The sequence below is a fragment of the Diadema setosum genome, chromosome 19, assembly GCF_964275005.1.
Source record: "Diadema setosum chromosome 19, eeDiaSeto1, whole genome shotgun sequence".
Taxonomy (NCBI): Eukaryota; Metazoa; Echinodermata; class Echinoidea; order Diadematoida; family Diadematidae; genus Diadema; species Diadema setosum.
The window spans coordinates 19514016-19532070 of record NC_092703.1 but is presented as its reverse complement, the minus strand read 5'-3'; the positions used below and the strand labels follow the sequence as shown (position 1 = coordinate 19532070).

The 18055-nt window shown below is 37.1% G+C and overlaps 1 protein-coding gene across 1 annotated transcript in view; it reads left to right on the top strand.

The window, feature by feature from the left end:
* The first annotated feature begins 12294 nt into the window (after positions 1–12294).
* Positions 12295–18055, top strand: part of LOC140242655 (transmembrane protein 135-like) — a 60871-nt gene continuing 55110 nt past the window's right edge. Inside the window, exons 1-2 of the mRNA XM_072322412.1 lie at positions 12295–12438; positions 14703–14842. Of these exons, the coding sequence (XP_072178513.1) occupies positions 12295–12438; positions 14703–14842 (284 nt within the window). The remainder of the gene's footprint in view (positions 12439–14702; positions 14843–18055) is intronic.

The following is an 18055-nucleotide window of genomic DNA, read 5'->3' as shown; positions in this document are numbered from 1 at the left end:
GTCATCAGTAATTACCTATTAATGTTTGTTAACTATTTTGTGGTTGGTTTGCAAACACTGTTCTCGTCTTTTGTTCAAGTTACTCCTCATATAAACTGTGTACACACAGCAAAGCGGGGGATGATGAAAATCATGTAGGCCCTACTTTAGAAAAAAAAAGGAATGTCATCCAATAAAAATTACGATGTGGAATACTGATTCCGTAAAGAAATACAAAAGTAATGTACATATTTCAAAAGAACTATGATCACACCATGTTTGATCCATTCTTTCAAAGCTGTGGTGGGAGGATTTTCTCGGGTTTTTTTTTTTCAGCACATTGTCACTTTTGCTGCTTATTGGGATAATGCAACGCTGCTAAACCGAAAGCATAAAAAAGTGCTTAGGGATGTATTATTTTCTCTAGCTTGGAAAGAAGTAAACAACTTCATCATCTAAAAGTAAGTGCATAAAGCACGAGAAAGCTCATATTCACCTTTTGCATGTAGATTGGTTTGTCGCGGTCTGTCAAATTCTTTCAAAATTAAGGTTATATGCCAATAGGAGTTTCTGTTTTATATTGTTTGTTTGTTTGTTATCTAATGTAAGCATAACTTTAGTAAACATTTTGTATATAACATACGTGGAATAGAAAGGTTTTAGACCCCGTCTGGCTCCTCTCAAAGTTTCAAACTTTATCATCTGTTTCGTATCTGGACTGATGAGATGAGGATAACGTTTCTCCTGATTAGATAGAGAAGTTTATTCAAATGATCACACATTGTATTTGGTGTTATGACACTAAAACAAGAAGTTGACTTCTGTAAGCAAGTGTATATAATGTAATACAATGTAGTTTACCGTGTGTTATCACGGGTATAGAAAGAAGTGAATTTCCATGGTAAACTGCATGGTAAAGGAGATGGAACAGATTGTTTTTCCACTTCCCTGATGATGCCGATGCTCATGCCGCAAGCGACGGGCTATGACGGGAGCAAGGCGTGTGGCAGGGGTTATCCACGGAAGACCTTGAATGAGGCATACAGTCAGCAGGGACGGACGTGGAACGGCGTGTCCGCGCCACACTTGTGCGCCATTAATAAAACTTGTGAATGAGAAATGCGAGGGTAAAAATGTATTTATGTCGACCATGGCCCGTAAAATCCTGAAGGGAGGGTGCGGTAGGGCACGGTCCCATCAACGCGACATATTTCCACGTGGAACTGAAACAATGTCTGACATCGCTTACAGGCAATAATGTACTATCTCCCCCCTTCCCCGTGGCGCACATTATAGCAGGGAACATTGAAAGCAATCAGAACGGATAATGACGTTCGAGTCATTTAGTGCAATAACGGCTCATAATGCGGAATGTAGAAGGTCTGTGTTGTCTGGTTCCCACACCAAGCCAGCAGCCTCTGCGCCCCGTCACATTTTACTACTGGTCCGACTCAGATCCTGCGGTCGTAAATCAAAATCATTCTCAATCAGACCACGAAAGAGAAACACATTCCTGTCCTTAATAACGAATAATTCTACAATGCATTAAGAGCCAATAAAATCGTCGTGATTGTAAGACATCAATGTTGCAGTCTGCGCATAATAATCATAGCTTATTAATGTTCATCTCAATGAAAAAAAAAAGAGAAGAACCAAACACATTATCTCTATTCTGCCCTATAATTTTCTATTTCATAACTTATTTCACGCTCCATATTACTTCCGAGAGAAAAGCGTGATGAGAATCGAAAACATCTAAATTACTGTTTCTTGACGTGACTTCCTGGGTCTGTGAGGACATGGTAGACTTCACATTGACTTCCTGGGTCTGTGCGGACATGGCAGACTTCACATTGACTTCCTGGGTCTGTGCGGACATGGCAGACTTCACATTTACTTCCTGGGTCTGTGGGGACATGGCAGACTTCACATTGACTTCCTGGGTCTGTGGGGACATGGCAGACTTCACATTGACTTCCTGGGTCTGCGCGGACATGGTAGACTTCACATTGACTCCCTCGGTCTGTGGGGACATGGCAGACTTCACATTGACTTCCTGGGTCTGTGGAGACATGGCAGACTTCACATTGACTTCCTGGGTCTGTGCGGACATGGCAGACTTCACAATGACTTCCTGGGTCTGTTCGGACATGGTAGACTTCACATTGACTCCCTCGGTCTGTGGGGACATGGCAGACTTCACATAACTTTCCTAGTGAGTTATAGGCCTACTAATTTGGAAAAAGCTGTAAGAGAATTGAATTGTTTCTCACGATGAATGGTTCATTTTTTTTTTAATTTCTCTCTTGTAAGATCAACTTGATGTTCCTTTGAGACAGTAAGAAGTTCCATGTGTTTATTCAATCTTCTCTCAGTCTGTTGATTGGTATTACTGAAATCAAAAGAGTTACAGTTATACGGAATACATGTTCAATTCAATTCAATTCATTATATGATTTTATTTCCACATAAAGTAATACAAAGTAATATACATTAATGATATTGTTCATCAATATCATTAATATCATTAACCATTCTTAACAGATTTTTAACTGACAAACAAGCAACGTATGCTCTTCTACAGGTCCAGGTGCAAATGCTTGGAATTATTATTCTTTTTTATTGTTTTCAACTTTTCAAAGTATAGATCTCCAACAAACAAAACATTAGTCGTGCGCCTTCGTATGTATCCGATACCTTTATCAAGCAAGGTTCCTTTCCTCCAGCATAAGAATGCATCACACGTCATTTATTTTATAATCTGATCAATTAATTTACTCCATTGCTCATTTAGAAAAAGCTGTTGTAAGCTTGCATGGGTTGAATGTCATTAGTATTCTTTTTATGTTAATTGACCTTTATTCGGAAAAGCTGTTCTATGTATTCGTGGTTAAAATATTCCTTTAGTAGTATTCTATCACTTTGTATTTGACCATCATGCCTTCGTTTCATGCTCTGAATAAGGAAAGAAAGTCGAATGAACATTTCATAGATTAAACGCATATTCTATTCGCAAATTCTAGGGCATCACCTGTGAAACTCTTGTAAAGGCTGCTACTATATACTGCTGTTTGTTCTCTCACTCATTACAGCTCTTATTTTAAGTATCATCTTGGATCCCCTTTTTTCCTATTAGGCTATTTTCAGCCATTAATGGGTTTCATTTACACTCCAAATTTATTTCATTATTACCATAGTCGGTTTTGAAATGAAATGCATCGTCATTATATAATGTTATCATAGAATAATACTTATTTTTTTAATGACGGCATGGCACAAACTTTTCATATAACGATAATCATATTCACCACCCACGTGGCTACAGGCTATGGTGATCTTGACACATTTTTGCAGAAAGATTCATAAGATGTTTTGCAGACTTGGTCATCTTTTGTCAAAATACCAGTTCAGTCTCTCTCTCTCCTTCACCTGCATGTTTCCATCCAGCCCCCCCCCCCCCCCCCCCCAGTACGGACGCATAATTTGATGGGACCGTTCCAATCTATGACAAACGGCCTGCATTTCCCCAAGCTGTCGGCCATAAATCAGTCGCTACCATGGATGCATACAGGATAAATTGATAGGGGGCAGGAAATGTCACGTGATAAGAATACTTGCCTCTCATGGCGCACACGATGAAAGCGAGCGAGGTGATGAAACAAAAATATAAACATGGTAAACATGTATGAACCTCATGAATGGACAAGCGAAAAAAGAAGGGATGAGCGCCGAACACCAATTGAAAAATAGCACAAGCACGCACGATGTATTGTCAGTATGCGTCACCGACATGGGGGCGTCATGAAAATATGGATTTAATTGTGAAATATAGACTTCCGCACAGACTCCTATGGACCTTCATCTCCCGACCTGTTTCAGGATAGTCTCTATTCTTTCTCTTTACCTGTATTTTTTTCTTATTACTACTTGTCCGCCTGCTGCTTTGACAGTAAAAGTTGTGCTATGAATTTGTAAAACCATGTTTAAGTATCATACATAACCAGTTAGAAATGGATATACAGTATACGTTTCAGTTTTCATCACGAGCACTGTGTTTCCGTTGAGCCATAGGTGAAACGGTCAAATATCACGATGATGCGGGATTTGCATCAACGGTTTATTATTCTGAAGGTAAATTAATCTAAAAATGAAAGAAATAAAGTTTGTTTTTCGAAAATGGGAAAAAATAGTTATTCCGAAGGTTAGTTAATCCGAAAATGAAAGAAGTTTCGCAATTCCAAAGGTTCGTTAGTACGCACTTTCTTTTTTCATTTTCGAATTAATTACCATGGTAATAACGAACCTTCGGAATAACTCCACAAAAATGCTCGGATTAACAACTCCTGTTTCATTTTCGGATTAAGAACATCTGGGTGTACAAAATTCGTGTGTTTCAGAGTAACGAACGCTCTGACGCTTGGAATTCCAAACCTTATTTCATTTTCGTATTAACAAACGAACATCACCCACATCAACAGCACTTGACTCCTAGAAAACAAGGTTTCCTCCTAATATTTTAGTCCCTTTTTATCTTCTTTCTAATCTGTAAATCATCTGCATCTTCTTCTTCTTGTCCTCTGTCCCCGTCACTTTATATGTCTGTAGTGCTTTTATCTATATTCTTATAAATCACAAATCTCTATATCTGTGGGAGAACAGTTGTTCTAGGAGTTACTGAATCACGTCCGTCACAGATACTTCAGTTGTTTTCTCCTTCTTCTTCTACTTTTTTTCTCCAAATCTCCTATTCTAACTTTCAATTTGCTCAATAGATCATTTTAGTTATCATGAACAAGTCAGTCTCGTGCTGAAATTGTTTTTTTTTTCAATCAATGTGGCACCATAAAGCTACAAATGCTTCTGCTTGTCGCTGCATGCATAAACTTGAACCACTGGGCTCTGTCTTACTTTTTTTTTTTCCTTTTTTTATGTGCCATCTAAGCGATTGATACATTTATACAAACTTGAATACTTTTTTCAGACAGACGAAGCATTGTTTCACCATCATTCTCGTGTGAAATCTTGTTATACGTGTTACGCTTGTCCACTACCATCTGAATAAAGACTTCGTCGTTTGTTTATTTGTTTGTTTATTTGTTCGTTTGTTTTGAAGTGTTTTTGTTTGTTTGTTTGTTTGTTTTAGGGGTTGTTGTTGTTATTTTCTTTGCCCGAGATATCTTCAGAAAATTGGTAATCTCTCCTAAATTATTTTCCGAACCTGACAACATTCTAGCGGATACCTGCAACTTGAGAACAGATATAGTGACTTTCTTGTTTCTCCCTTGAGTGAGTATTAAAACACAAACAAACTTACCTAAATACCGGATTCCTCACGGGTATCACAGACCCACAAACCTTCATAATCGTCACGCATAGACCGTTTGATAGATTAATAGATATTTTGAGGTTTTCTGTGAGTGTGACCCACATTTTGTACAAGCCGTCGATATGGCCAAACAAAGCGTGCCGGAGTGATAGAAGGAAGGGGTGTTCTCATTTCTATATTCCCGCCTGATTTTTCACTCTATAAACAGCACAATAGACATGGGGCAAGCTGCCGGAGGGTAACCCAGATATTTCACAGTAATCAACTGGGTAGGGATCAGGGAAATATACCCATGAATGGAGGATCGATCCACAAATAGAGGGGTTTCGCTTAAAGGGAAAATGTTGTATCACATCAACGAGGTATTGGAGAGACAAGTAGGCCTACATCCTCGATCATTACCAGGCAGACTTCTCTCGAGTTACGATCGCAAGTCTCAAAGTCGTAGATAAAATATCAAAATGATAGTTAATGTATTACTTCATCTTGACCAGCTACAAATATATGAGCAACGAATAGTTCCCAATTCAGTCATAAGTGACATGATTATACAGTACTGAGAGTATTTTTACTCTCGTCACACACACACACAAAAAAAAATAGACAAACTATGTTAGGTATTTCAACCTCACATGGGAAATTTAGGACTCAGTTCAGCTGTTTCCAGATTTATGGAATGTACTAACCCTCATAACCCTTAAAGAGCTTAGGTCATTGCGAAAACACTTACTTAAATAGTTAATGGTCGATTTGTACATAATATACGTTTAAGGACTATTAATGTCATATCGATTTGCATGATCCTGATATGATATACATTTTATATACCTCATGCGTTTATTCAATTATGTCAGTTTATTCCAGTTCTACAAATAAAAGAAAAAAAAGAAAAAAAGCATGATGATAATCGGCTGGATTTGATCAATTTGACTGTAATGAAATGGAGTTGAGTTAACTTAAACATGAAATATATTTGAATATGACAAAGTGTGAGAAAGACATGGAATCTGAGTTTCAAACGTTTTCATGAAACAATTTAATCAGTCACAATCGCATGTAATGGAAATCAGTTGAGGTGATGATGTCAATATATCACAATATATCAATCATTTTTCGTTCTTTAAGGAAGATTTTCAGTCATTGTCAGTGCTAAGTCATCACTATCTATACTGATTTGAGGCAGAAAGTATTATCTCTCTTTCATTCACATTTCAGATCTGGAAATTTAGTCAAGATTTTGCGTGCAAGCCAATGGAAGACTTTTAAAGAGTTAAAATCATTTCTCTCCTAAGAAAATAATTCCTGCTATAATGGAGCCGAATAATTTCATGCAACAATGTGTGTGTGGTGTTTTTCTTTTTTTTTTTTAGTTGTTGGTTTTTATCTGGATATAATAGGCAACTTTTCAGAGGAAAGAGAACAGTATTGTTTATTTGAACTTATTTGTATGGGCTATTTGTGAATTTGGCTGTGTATTGTTCATTGTTCAACCATCTCTTTGTGCGATTAATATCCATTCATAAATGTTTATCTAATCATTTGCGCGTGATCTGCTTATTGTGTTTTCTTGTTTTTTTTAATGTAAAGCGTGTAGTAATGAATGATGAATAATTTCCACATGACAGCAAGATTGAAGAGCTCTTAGTGATGCGGATCCAGGGGGAAGCGCACCGGGCGCCCCCCCCCCCTCTATTTTTCTTAAAACGAAAGAAATAAAAAGGAAAAAATAAATGTGCGCCCCCCCCCCCTTAAATTTCGTAAAGGAGCCCCCTCTTTACGGAGTTCCTGGACCCGTCCCTTTTAGTATACGCTTTAAACTGGAAGAGTTCGGTCTTTATACATATTAGTTTGCCCTATAGAGAATGAAATAATTAATGTGAACGGGGACAACCAGATTTTGTTCTCACAGCCTAGTGTTTGCACAAATGGCGGGGGTTGCCACGTTCGTGCAATGCTTGTTTCAAAATGATAAGTCAAATGTAGAATTGATATGCGTTATAAGTGGTGATTCCTCGTAGCTGTCCAATATTTTCATAATCTATGCTATGCTTAAATGAGTTGGATTCGACGGAAAGCGCTGGAACTCCCAGACTTGCATAATCTTCCCACGTATATGTAACAAAAGTGAAAATACGGCAGTTGATTTCTTCTTTTTATTTCCTTTTTTTCTTGGTGAAACTACAAAAGGCTGTAGACATGCATGACAAGGTTCTGTATTTGCAAATACAAAACCTGTATCCTCACCTCTATTGTGTCGTTATTATGTGATTTCCCCAGTGTTTACACGTTGTATAACCAGACACATTCCCAAAGCAAATATACGAAGTTATAAGACAAATTTTAAGTCACCGAAAAAAGCACGTTCAGTCCAAATCAAAATTCTAATGTTTACTGGAACTCGTTTACATAGGTACAGCAGTACTGGACTGCGAATAAAACCAAAAAAGCTTGCCGAGTCTGAAAGTTTGCACCATCGCTTGATAAACATTGAGGCGATACAAAATATGACAGTAGGTGGAGATAACTTGTGGGAGACAAATCTTCAATTTAAAAAAAAAATCCTCTTCAAATAATTTGTGGGAACACACAATGAAAGCAAATAACTTTAGAATCTTGTCACATTCTGCTTCAACAGAAGACAAGTCATAACCGCTCAAACGAATGTTTTCCATAGTTGAATTGTAGTTTACGCAGGCATTCCCAATGGCGTGACGGGGAATAGGGGCGTGTACACTGTCACAATACCGTAATGAAATCACGTGCAGGTGAAAAATCCTGTGCCGTGATCGAAACAATTTGATGTGGCTTATGGCACCCATAATCGGTCCCTATGCGTCGTTATCAAACACGTGAGTAATGACAATTAGGGATCAGTCAATTTATCAGTCAACTTTTCTTAAAAACTTTAGATGCAGAGGATGAATTCGGTTTCAATGTATTTTGTCTTCGACATGGAAACTGTATCGGGTATAGAGACTTTTACATCTAAGGCCGATGGGGTGACGGTGATAGACACCATTATCTGGTGTTACGGCTTGGCATACAACTATACAAAATAATGATGTACTTTTTCCTCCATTCTTCGCAAACTCATTGTTCCCCCATTCGTCATCACTGATCCATCCTTCGTGCGTGTGCTGGATTGTTTCCATGACTACTTAGCCGCTGGTAGATGAAAGCATCCGCAAATACAGAGTGAATATGTTGCTTTAAGGATGCCCGGACGAGCATGGAACAAATAAGAGTATTTACCGTGAACTTAGGGGTAGCGTCTCCCGATCATTAGGGCGCTATTCATGGTGACGCGCTCCCCGAGAGCGACGATGTTCGACGGAGCCACCGAGAGAGTTGGTCGCGAGAGGCGGAGAAGATGAAGAGGAAATTAACCCTCGATTTTGGAAGATGCCTCTCTTCATCAGAATGGTCGTTGGACGCGCTCGGAGGCGATGGGGCATCACGAGTCGACCTTTAGGGCTCACTTGAAATGGGTGGCGAGAGAACAGATAGAATAGACGGCGCGCTTTTATTGCTAGATTTACTCTGGGCGTAATGGTAAATTACACTTGGAGCTTTCAAACCATGAAAAATTACATCGTAATTAAAGGGAATAATGGAAGAGGAGAAGGGAACATCATTAGAAAGCACACACACATACACAATAATGCACGCACATGCAGACGTACACACCCAGACACATGCACAAACACAGAATACATAATACAGCGGTTTAGCAGAGCAGTCATATTTTGGGATAAGAGAGCTAATACAATGAATGCTTGCCATCGTATGGATGATGTAGTGCAGGTGCAATGACGACCGACAGACAGAGAACACGAATAGACTGATCAAATACAAAAAAAAAAAAAGAGGAGGAGGAACAAGACGAAGTGGCTACACTATCATCAGGAGTAGTAGCTTTAAGGAGGACATAATACATTGATAGTGTTTTTGCTATTTTTTTTTTTTGGCCAGGATTAGAAGAAGTTTTAATTTCAGCTTAATTCAATTTACTGTTTCTCATATAGTATCTTTCAAAGGATTAAGCTCACAACTACGTGATAAACGTTATGACCATGACTACACGATAAAATATGGTAACAAAGAAGCGAGATCAAACGTGACAACACTTGCATATTGACTTATATGACAACAAACTTGTGATATCTAATGGGCAAAGTTTTTTTTTTTGTGATATAGCAGGAAAAGGTTTCCCTCTTTGCAAATTTATCCAATATATACTGTAATTTTTGTCTGCAAAAGAAAATATAAACACACCATGATTTACGTCCTCGTATCAATAGTAGGGATGTAACTGCCCTTTAACAGTGACACATTATAGGTTCCATTTTTCTCTCCGTAAAACTATGATCAAATCAAATAATTGTTTTTATCACTGATTAAGATTATTTAATGTGTAAAATTGAAATGAACAAATAGAATTCATTCGATAGGCAGCGACAGCGCTTTGATCAAAAACAGGACAAAAGGGGCTAACTCTGTTGGTGTTGGGGCAAGTCGGGTTTCATTAACATCTTTTGAGTACTTTAAATACAGAGTCAGATCTACTATCATGATGTTCAACACGAGATTTGGAATATACACAAATGCTGTAAAGATAACTTGATAAAGCGGGTTATTCTCATGCAGTGTCTTTCTTGGAACATGATATATCAACGAAGAAGGAAACTCCTAGGACTCGAAGTGAATTTTTTTATTGCTCATTAGAATTAAGAATTTACTAGTATATTTCACATGGAAATTTATGTTGATTATTGAACTAGCTTGCCTAGAATGATAACGTATACTATGTTAGGCAAGTCATATAGCAGTGAAAGAAGTGAAAGGGAGCCCATTAGAGCGACAAGAGTCAGATCCGATCTGTGCGACTCCCAGTGAATTCCTGAATATAACAATCATGATTATTATCCATCCAGTCTTTCGTCACCAGACAAGTTTTATTTCATCTCTTTGACGTTGGATTTGCCGTCATAAATCCTGGTAAGGACTGTCGCTACGGCGAGCTAATGCCCACCGTGACCGAGGGAAGGAGGCCAACGAGCTGGCGTTATTCAAAGAATTCTTACTGGTAAGCCGCGTGCGCTACTCTGCCAAGCTCCAGGAGATAAAACAAAGTCGCACCGACTCGAGGTTTTATGCAAAGAGATGCATAGTCTACAGAGGGCAGAGTTTATGAAAAATCGCAATGTTGTCGTAAGATTCTTCGAGAATAGCAAGGGGGAATAAGGACCAGTTTTGTGAATGATACAAATGTGTATTTTTGTTGTCTTATTAACCGTTAACAAAATGTTGTAATTCAAAAAAAAAATAATAATAATAAGTCCAGCCGGAATAAAAGGCTTTATTGTTAATAACATACACACAAGAAAACAATGAAGGTCAGAACTAGAACTGTCTTATACTCACATGACGAACATGTGATTTACGAATTTTTATTTTTATTTTCATTTATTTATTTATTTATTTATTTATTTTATTTTTTTTTTTTTTTTGGGGGGGGGGGACTTCCTGTCTATTTACGCGGTTATGTTATTCCATCATGTTGATTGGATTATTTTTTTCCAAATATAATTAGGGCAATGTAAGAGAATGTTTACTGTTTATCCCAGACGACACTATACACATACACACACACCCTCACACACACACACACACGCACACACACACACATATTATATATAATTATATATATATATATATATATATATATATATATATATATATATATATATAATATATATATATATATAATTATATATATATATATATATATATATATATATATATATATATATATATATATATATATATATATATATATATATAAATTATTAAATTCTGTTCTTTCCCATCATCTGTTCACCTAGGTTCCTGTTAACAATAAGTAAACAAGCAAACAAACAGAACTTCAGTCCCCAGTAATTTGCCGCAGGGCGACACGTTTTGACCTATAATGCGAAGATGTACATGTTTATTCATGAGAATTTTGATTCTTTTTTTATGTCACTAAAAAAAAAAGAAGCAAGGTGTGTTTTAGTTCTCCAAAACGTCAAATTCAATTATAATCAGGCGTACTTAACTTTTCTGAAGCTAATATCTATAGTCAAAGTAATGACTATAGCTCAGTGAAAGCAAAATGTATACTAGAGATATTATGATAGTACGGTAAATATTTTTTTTCTATATATTAATAATTTTTCATACCTCTTGTTTACTGAATCATACAACTTTCAAAGTTGTTATATGTCTACACAATACCTTTCATTTTCTCTTGAATATGCTGGTGGCCATCGCACTTTATTCACTTTTAACTCATCCTATTGCCGCACTCTAAATAGATACAGAATGGAACTTATACATCTGAGTGGACAAAGGAAATCCATTTTATAGGAATTCAAATTGTAATAATACAAATAATAGGCCCTATGTGGTGTTTTATTTTTTAATTGATGAGTACGGAAAGTCAAAATTGTTACTTTTCATACTGCACGCAAGAAATCATAGAGTTATAGAAGATATGAACCTACTTTTATGGAAACTTTTGTATCTACTGTCTTTTTTTTTTTCATCTCTGTCACAGATATATGACTGCTCTGCTGCTTTGAATTTGAAATCATTTTTTCTGCAATTTGGGGGATTCTCCTCTTCGACAAGAATGTTTCGAATGTTTTGAGATTCCTTTGGATGAGTTTCAGATGAGAGATGGAAATCCTCCTCGGAACTGAAACTAGCTTTGCCGAGTTATTATTCAATGACAGTACTTTGTGCCAATTATACGTCCATTATCGGTCCATAGGATTAACATTTCTTCGAAGAACACTGTCATTATCATTCTCGAGAAAATGCTTGAAACAATAATTATACTTCCAGTGGACACCGGTCCTCCTTTTTGAGCGAATGTCAGAGAGCATTGCCGCCCTCTTTCGATGAGAGCTGCACACTTCGCCGAACGGAGGTGATTACTGTCCAAGATGGCGGCGCCCAGTAAGCTGTGGAACAGGTGCACCTGCTATGAACTCGGGCACTGCTGGTCTCCAACATGTCTCGGAGCCACGTTTTCCATAGCCAGAGCTGCTACCCAATATTCACTTAAGCTGTATGCTGTATTTTACTTGGTATGTACACATTTCATAGAGGAATACATATTGAAACCTCGCCGCCCACACTACTCCTTGCTTGCTGAGAAGCGCTCCGGCGCCGGGCGAGGCGACGGTGGTGATCAGGTGGATCTATAAACGTTAGACTCCAATGTCCAATGTTACAGTAAACTAACCTGAATGAACGAATGTTGTTGACAATTTACTTCAAAACAGACAAAGAAATCAAAGAAGACGAAAGGCAGTCATGCAGTAGTACTGGTAGGCTAGATAAGATACTCTTTCATTGCACATTAAAAGTCGAACAACAATGAAGCAGGATCACCTCCGAACACAGAATGACTGGTGACCCCTCCCACCCACGAACAGGGTATCGCAGGGATTGTTGGGTCAGGGTTTGTTTTGAGGGGGCGGGTGGTGCGTAGGCGTAAATAATAGGATGTTTGATATACTAGCATGACAACAAACTGCTGTGTTGACTAGGAGTTACAAATGTTGCAACCCATTTCAACTGGATCACTGAATAAAGTGATTGAATAAGAATAAAGATAAGTATACCATGTGTCTAGGGATCTAGTATATCTAAATAAAGTTAAACAAGGTTTCCTGTCACGCAGATAAAATTATTGAAGGCTGTTGTGTAGGCCTCGTGTAAATCAGCAGGGAGTGCATCAGAATTCAGATACGGTACCATTCTCTTTCATAAGATAAAGAATCAAATAATGATTTAAAGAAATGATTTTGGATTAGGGCCTATATGAATGCTTACAGTGAGAGAGCAGGGTTAATGATTGTAGTCTAAAATTGATCATATTTGTAATGATGCAATGAGGAAAATGGACATTAGTAATATAGACACTATTCAAATTTTATGCAAACCATCAGTAGAACAATTGTTCAATTCTGAAGACTGCCAAGCTCTTTATTACCACTTCATGACCTCTATGCTCATGGCTGTAATAGTGCAAATTCTGAATGTAATCAGAATGCTACCTTCTATGTGTAAATTGTAGGTGTCACAAGCCAAGTGCTGACATTCTGTTTTGATTTTTTTTTTTCTTAAAATAAACGGGCAAGTAATTGGGTGTGGTTAATACGCAGACCCTGTGCAGATTTAATTGAATTAGGGCTAGAGGTGGTCACATATGTGGAGAACAGCATGGTTATGATGACTGCGACACTAAGGGTGCATTTGTATCTAAAAATTTTCTGAGGCAGAATCATGATCCTAAATGCATTTGAGCATTTTTTGGGCAATAACGCAACCATGTTTTCAAATGCATTTGGAAACACCGATTTGAAACGTCATTCAAGGGGTGATTTGAAAAGCATTTGAGACCACGATGCTTTTCTGGGAGTAGATGAATGCAATGCCATTTTGAAACACATTCCTCAGAGCTGCCAAGGTCAACTTCCAGTATATACTATACACACTGCCAGTTAGAAAAAAAAGCGTGTGCCTCAGTGTTGACCTCTACTTTCTGTGTTAAACAGTGCAAAGCAGCTCCACAGTGACGACACTTGAATTGCCATTATAATGATGCCATCATATTATGATGTTAAGACAAACGTGGTTCCCCTAGAACTTCTTGCGTTTCAAACTACTAGTATTTTGTAAATTTGTTTTGAAATGTGATTCTGGCTCTCAAGTTAGGTGAATGCAGCCGAAGTGGAAAAGGTGAATTATAGATAAATCAAGTGAATCTTTAAACAGAGCAAATATCATCACAAAAGTAATTTAAAATTAATCTAAAATTAATCCAAAAACATAATTTTTCATTCAGGTACGCCTAGCATTAACAAGCATTGTTTATCATGTTGGTAATGTCTGGGTTTCCCCCCCCCCCCCCCCCTTTTTGCTTCTTCATGACATTACACTTTCCAGTTAAACAGAACTAAAGCTGTTCTAGTCTCTTCGCAAAACTCATAAATTAAGGGATAGCTGGAGATTAAGGATAGGGATATTTCATTGGTTTTATAAAAGATTATTTTATTGCCCATAATTGAGGGACATCTAGATATAATGTACATTACACTTTTCCCAAAAAAGAAAAAGAAAAGTGCATGCAAGAGTAGATCTCTTTTCTGAAAGCACAGCTGTATACTTGATCGTTTTTTCATGATATAAGTTTTTGCAAGGTCTGCATGTAGAATAACGTAACAAAACTCAAAGACAGAGGAAGACAATGTTGCATCTTGTGGTGAAAACTAAAGTCGTAGTCTCAATTCACGCTGTAACTTGGTTGTTTTTTATGTTGGCAAACTACCTCTCACTTTCACAGATATCTCATCTCTATGGACTGCATCAAGGTCGCCCCTTCTCCATCACCCGCGTTCTGGCTTACCTGAGAGATGTGATCCAGTCTACATCCTTTCTCAGTGTCAATGTTTCACTTGTTATAGCATCATTCTGTTTTTTTAGGTACAGGCTCCATTCAAATGCATGATATGTTTTTGTCACAGCTTTGTAAAAAAAAAGAAAAACACATTTCCTGTGTTTTCAAGAAATTTTTTTTGTTTGTGGTGTCAGAATTTTGTCAAGGCCAGTAATCAGGTCATGAAGGCAAGTGTACCCAAAGGTTTCACAAAATGTCTTTTAGTTTATAAATAAATTTCTTATTCTTATCTTCTTTTCAGCATAGATTTTGGTACAAGAACAAATACAAATTTTCCCACATAAACTTTTGTAATCAACTGCATACACCTTGGTTTTCAAACACTGTCCAAACTTTGGTTTCATCAATGCTGATTTGAGATCATCATTCTTCTATCATTAGTTTACAGAGAAATATGTCCAATGATCATACCAAGTACCATCAATGGAGAACTTGGGCCTGAGGTCAGAGTTCACTCAGCAGCTTGCAGATATTAGATCATGTTTTCATGGACTGATACTGGCCTTCACAGTATGTGTTATTCATGATGATGTCAGTGGTAAATGTGCTCTCACATGATTTGTAACCATTGTATGGAACTAATATGCCTTGTTGATAAGCATGCTGTTGTAAGCTTGATCAATGAGTGTGCTATCCATTGAAGACAGTCACTATTAGTCACTCTGCCGCTGTTTTAATATACTGAGTTTTTAGCCACAGTGCACCTGATAGCCACAGTGCACCTGATCATTGGAATTTAGACAAAACTGAATGGCAAAGATATGATTATTCTACACATTACAGGTACAATAGTGATACAATATTTACAGTAATTGCCATCACTCACAAATTCATTGGGTAGATATCACTCATAGCCTACTTACACTAGTGTATAAGCTTGATATGAGCCTAAATTCTCATGAAGAATTGCCTGCACAAAATGCTTTGTAACAGACTAAAATGTTTCCAAGGTGTGTTTGCACAATTTGCTACTATGGCATCATCATAGATAACTCACTATTCATTATAATCACTGTGTAAGCTTGATTTCTTTAAAAATATCTTCCTTTTTATGTTGTGTGTGTATATGTATATCCCACACAGATTTCTGCTTTAGTTCGTAAGAGAGGTTGGCAGTATTTTCAAAAAGAGCTTCTTCCGGAAATCCTTCAGTCATCAGTATTTTTGGCTACCAATGCAGCCCTCTTCATGTATGACATATGTGTCTATAGGTACTGAGACCAAACATCACTTTTCCTTTTAAGTTTATGATTTAGAAATGTAGCATCTCACTTCTTTTTCTTTCTTTTACAGTACATTCTGAGAATTGCCAATAACCCACCTTACATTATGAGGTCAGCACTTTTCAACTCAAGCCTCACATTATGAAAAACTAAATGTGTTTAAGTGATATTGTAAACAAGTTCCTTTGAGATGTTGGGAGAAAATTGATTCAGTTTTTGGCGTGTTTCCCCTTGTTACGGTAGAGGTGTTTAATCATTTTCCATCTCAGCAAGACAATGTCAGAAATGTAACTGTCATTTGAGTTGTCAAAGCAGCAGATAAAAGGATTGGAAAGGAATGTGAATACACTTGGCTGAAGGCTTCAAAAGTCCTGTTTATTCCGATGGTTTTCCATGTTTCAACATGACCTATTAATGAAGACATTTGATTTACATATATGCTTAGACAAACATAGATATCACCCAGACACTGATATGAATGGATGGTATTCTTTGTGAGGGAAGTCAGTGAAAATTAAACTTGAAGATTCGTCAGTTCAGCTTCAAGGTCAAGGGTATATCTTAAAAGACACTTTAGTTTAGTTTGCAATTAGTGAAAGTAGAATTGTTCATGTTAATATCCCTTTGATTTTAACCATTTTCAATAAGCAATTTCTGCTTCCTGTAGCGTATGTGAGATTCAGAGTTCAGAAGTGCTGATCTTACTTTGGTCATGGGTTTTTATTCATTACCATTATCAATGCACACATGTGAGAACTGTTTTTCATATAATTAACTTAGTTAGGTCATCATATGTGATCATCACCATTTGACCATACCAAGGTACTCAATTCACATTACCTCCATGATAACAGGCTACAATAGGTTCCCTGTCCTTTTTATGACATTACCCAATATATGATATCCTGGACTCTGTGGAATATGCATATAATAAGCATCAAATTGCTGTCTAGGGCTATCAATAGCCACCTTCATGCCAACAAGTGCCTTAGAGACATAAACCATATTTGACCAGTATTTGAGACATCTAAGCTTTCCTTTGGCTCCTTATTCTCTCTCTCTCTCTCTCTCTCTCTCTCTCTCTCTCTCTCTCTCTCTGTTGCTTTTGGTATTTTTACTTTATATATACACATACTGTTGATGCCAATTGTAAATTGGGAAGACATCCTCATGTGTGATGTATGCATGTACACCTAACTTCAAAGTTTTCTTTGTAAGGATGGTGAAATTCTGACAGAAGCTTAGAACGGCATATACACGTATAAGAATTTTTCACTGTTCAGGTGCTCAAATCTCATAGCTGTATATCAATTTCCAGCTGCTTTTCCAAATGCGCTTCCATATCCCATCTCATGGCATGCTGCATAATTCATCTGTAGCATTAACCTTTTGCTCAGCTGTAGTCCCATGCTTACACCTGATGAGGAGATCACAAATAAGGATATAAGTAAGACACCAGGTTTGTGACCTGACAATGCTGTATTACCAGTAAATCATGACAGAAACTCTCAAATTTACAGCTCATAGAAGCAAGGTGAGTTTCCAGGAGTTTGTTTATCTTGGTTATATGTTTGCGTTATTTTTGTCAGAAGAGTGGTCATTTTTTGAAAGGCCACATGTAAAAATTGAAAAGTCAGAAAAGTATTGCAGGAATCTCAAGAGGTTTTCTCCTGTGCCCTCCAATGATTTTGAGAGATAAATTTATTAGTGTCAACTGTTATGTTTTGGATCTAGAATTTTTGTTATCATATGTTCATGCTTGAGTTTAACACAACTACTGAACTGTTTTTGGTAAGTTTGGGTTTGAAAGTATGTGTGTTACATACTTCAAATATCGATACATCTTGATTATGGTGTTCCCATGATTGATTTTAATTATTGTCAAATGAATACATTTCCTATTTGAAATTACTTTGCAAGGCAAAAGAAGCTGAAATGTAAAAGTTGATGGAAGTTTATATTTAAAAGTGTCAATGGAGGACTAGGATAAATTGGCATTACAAAGTTTAAACCAAA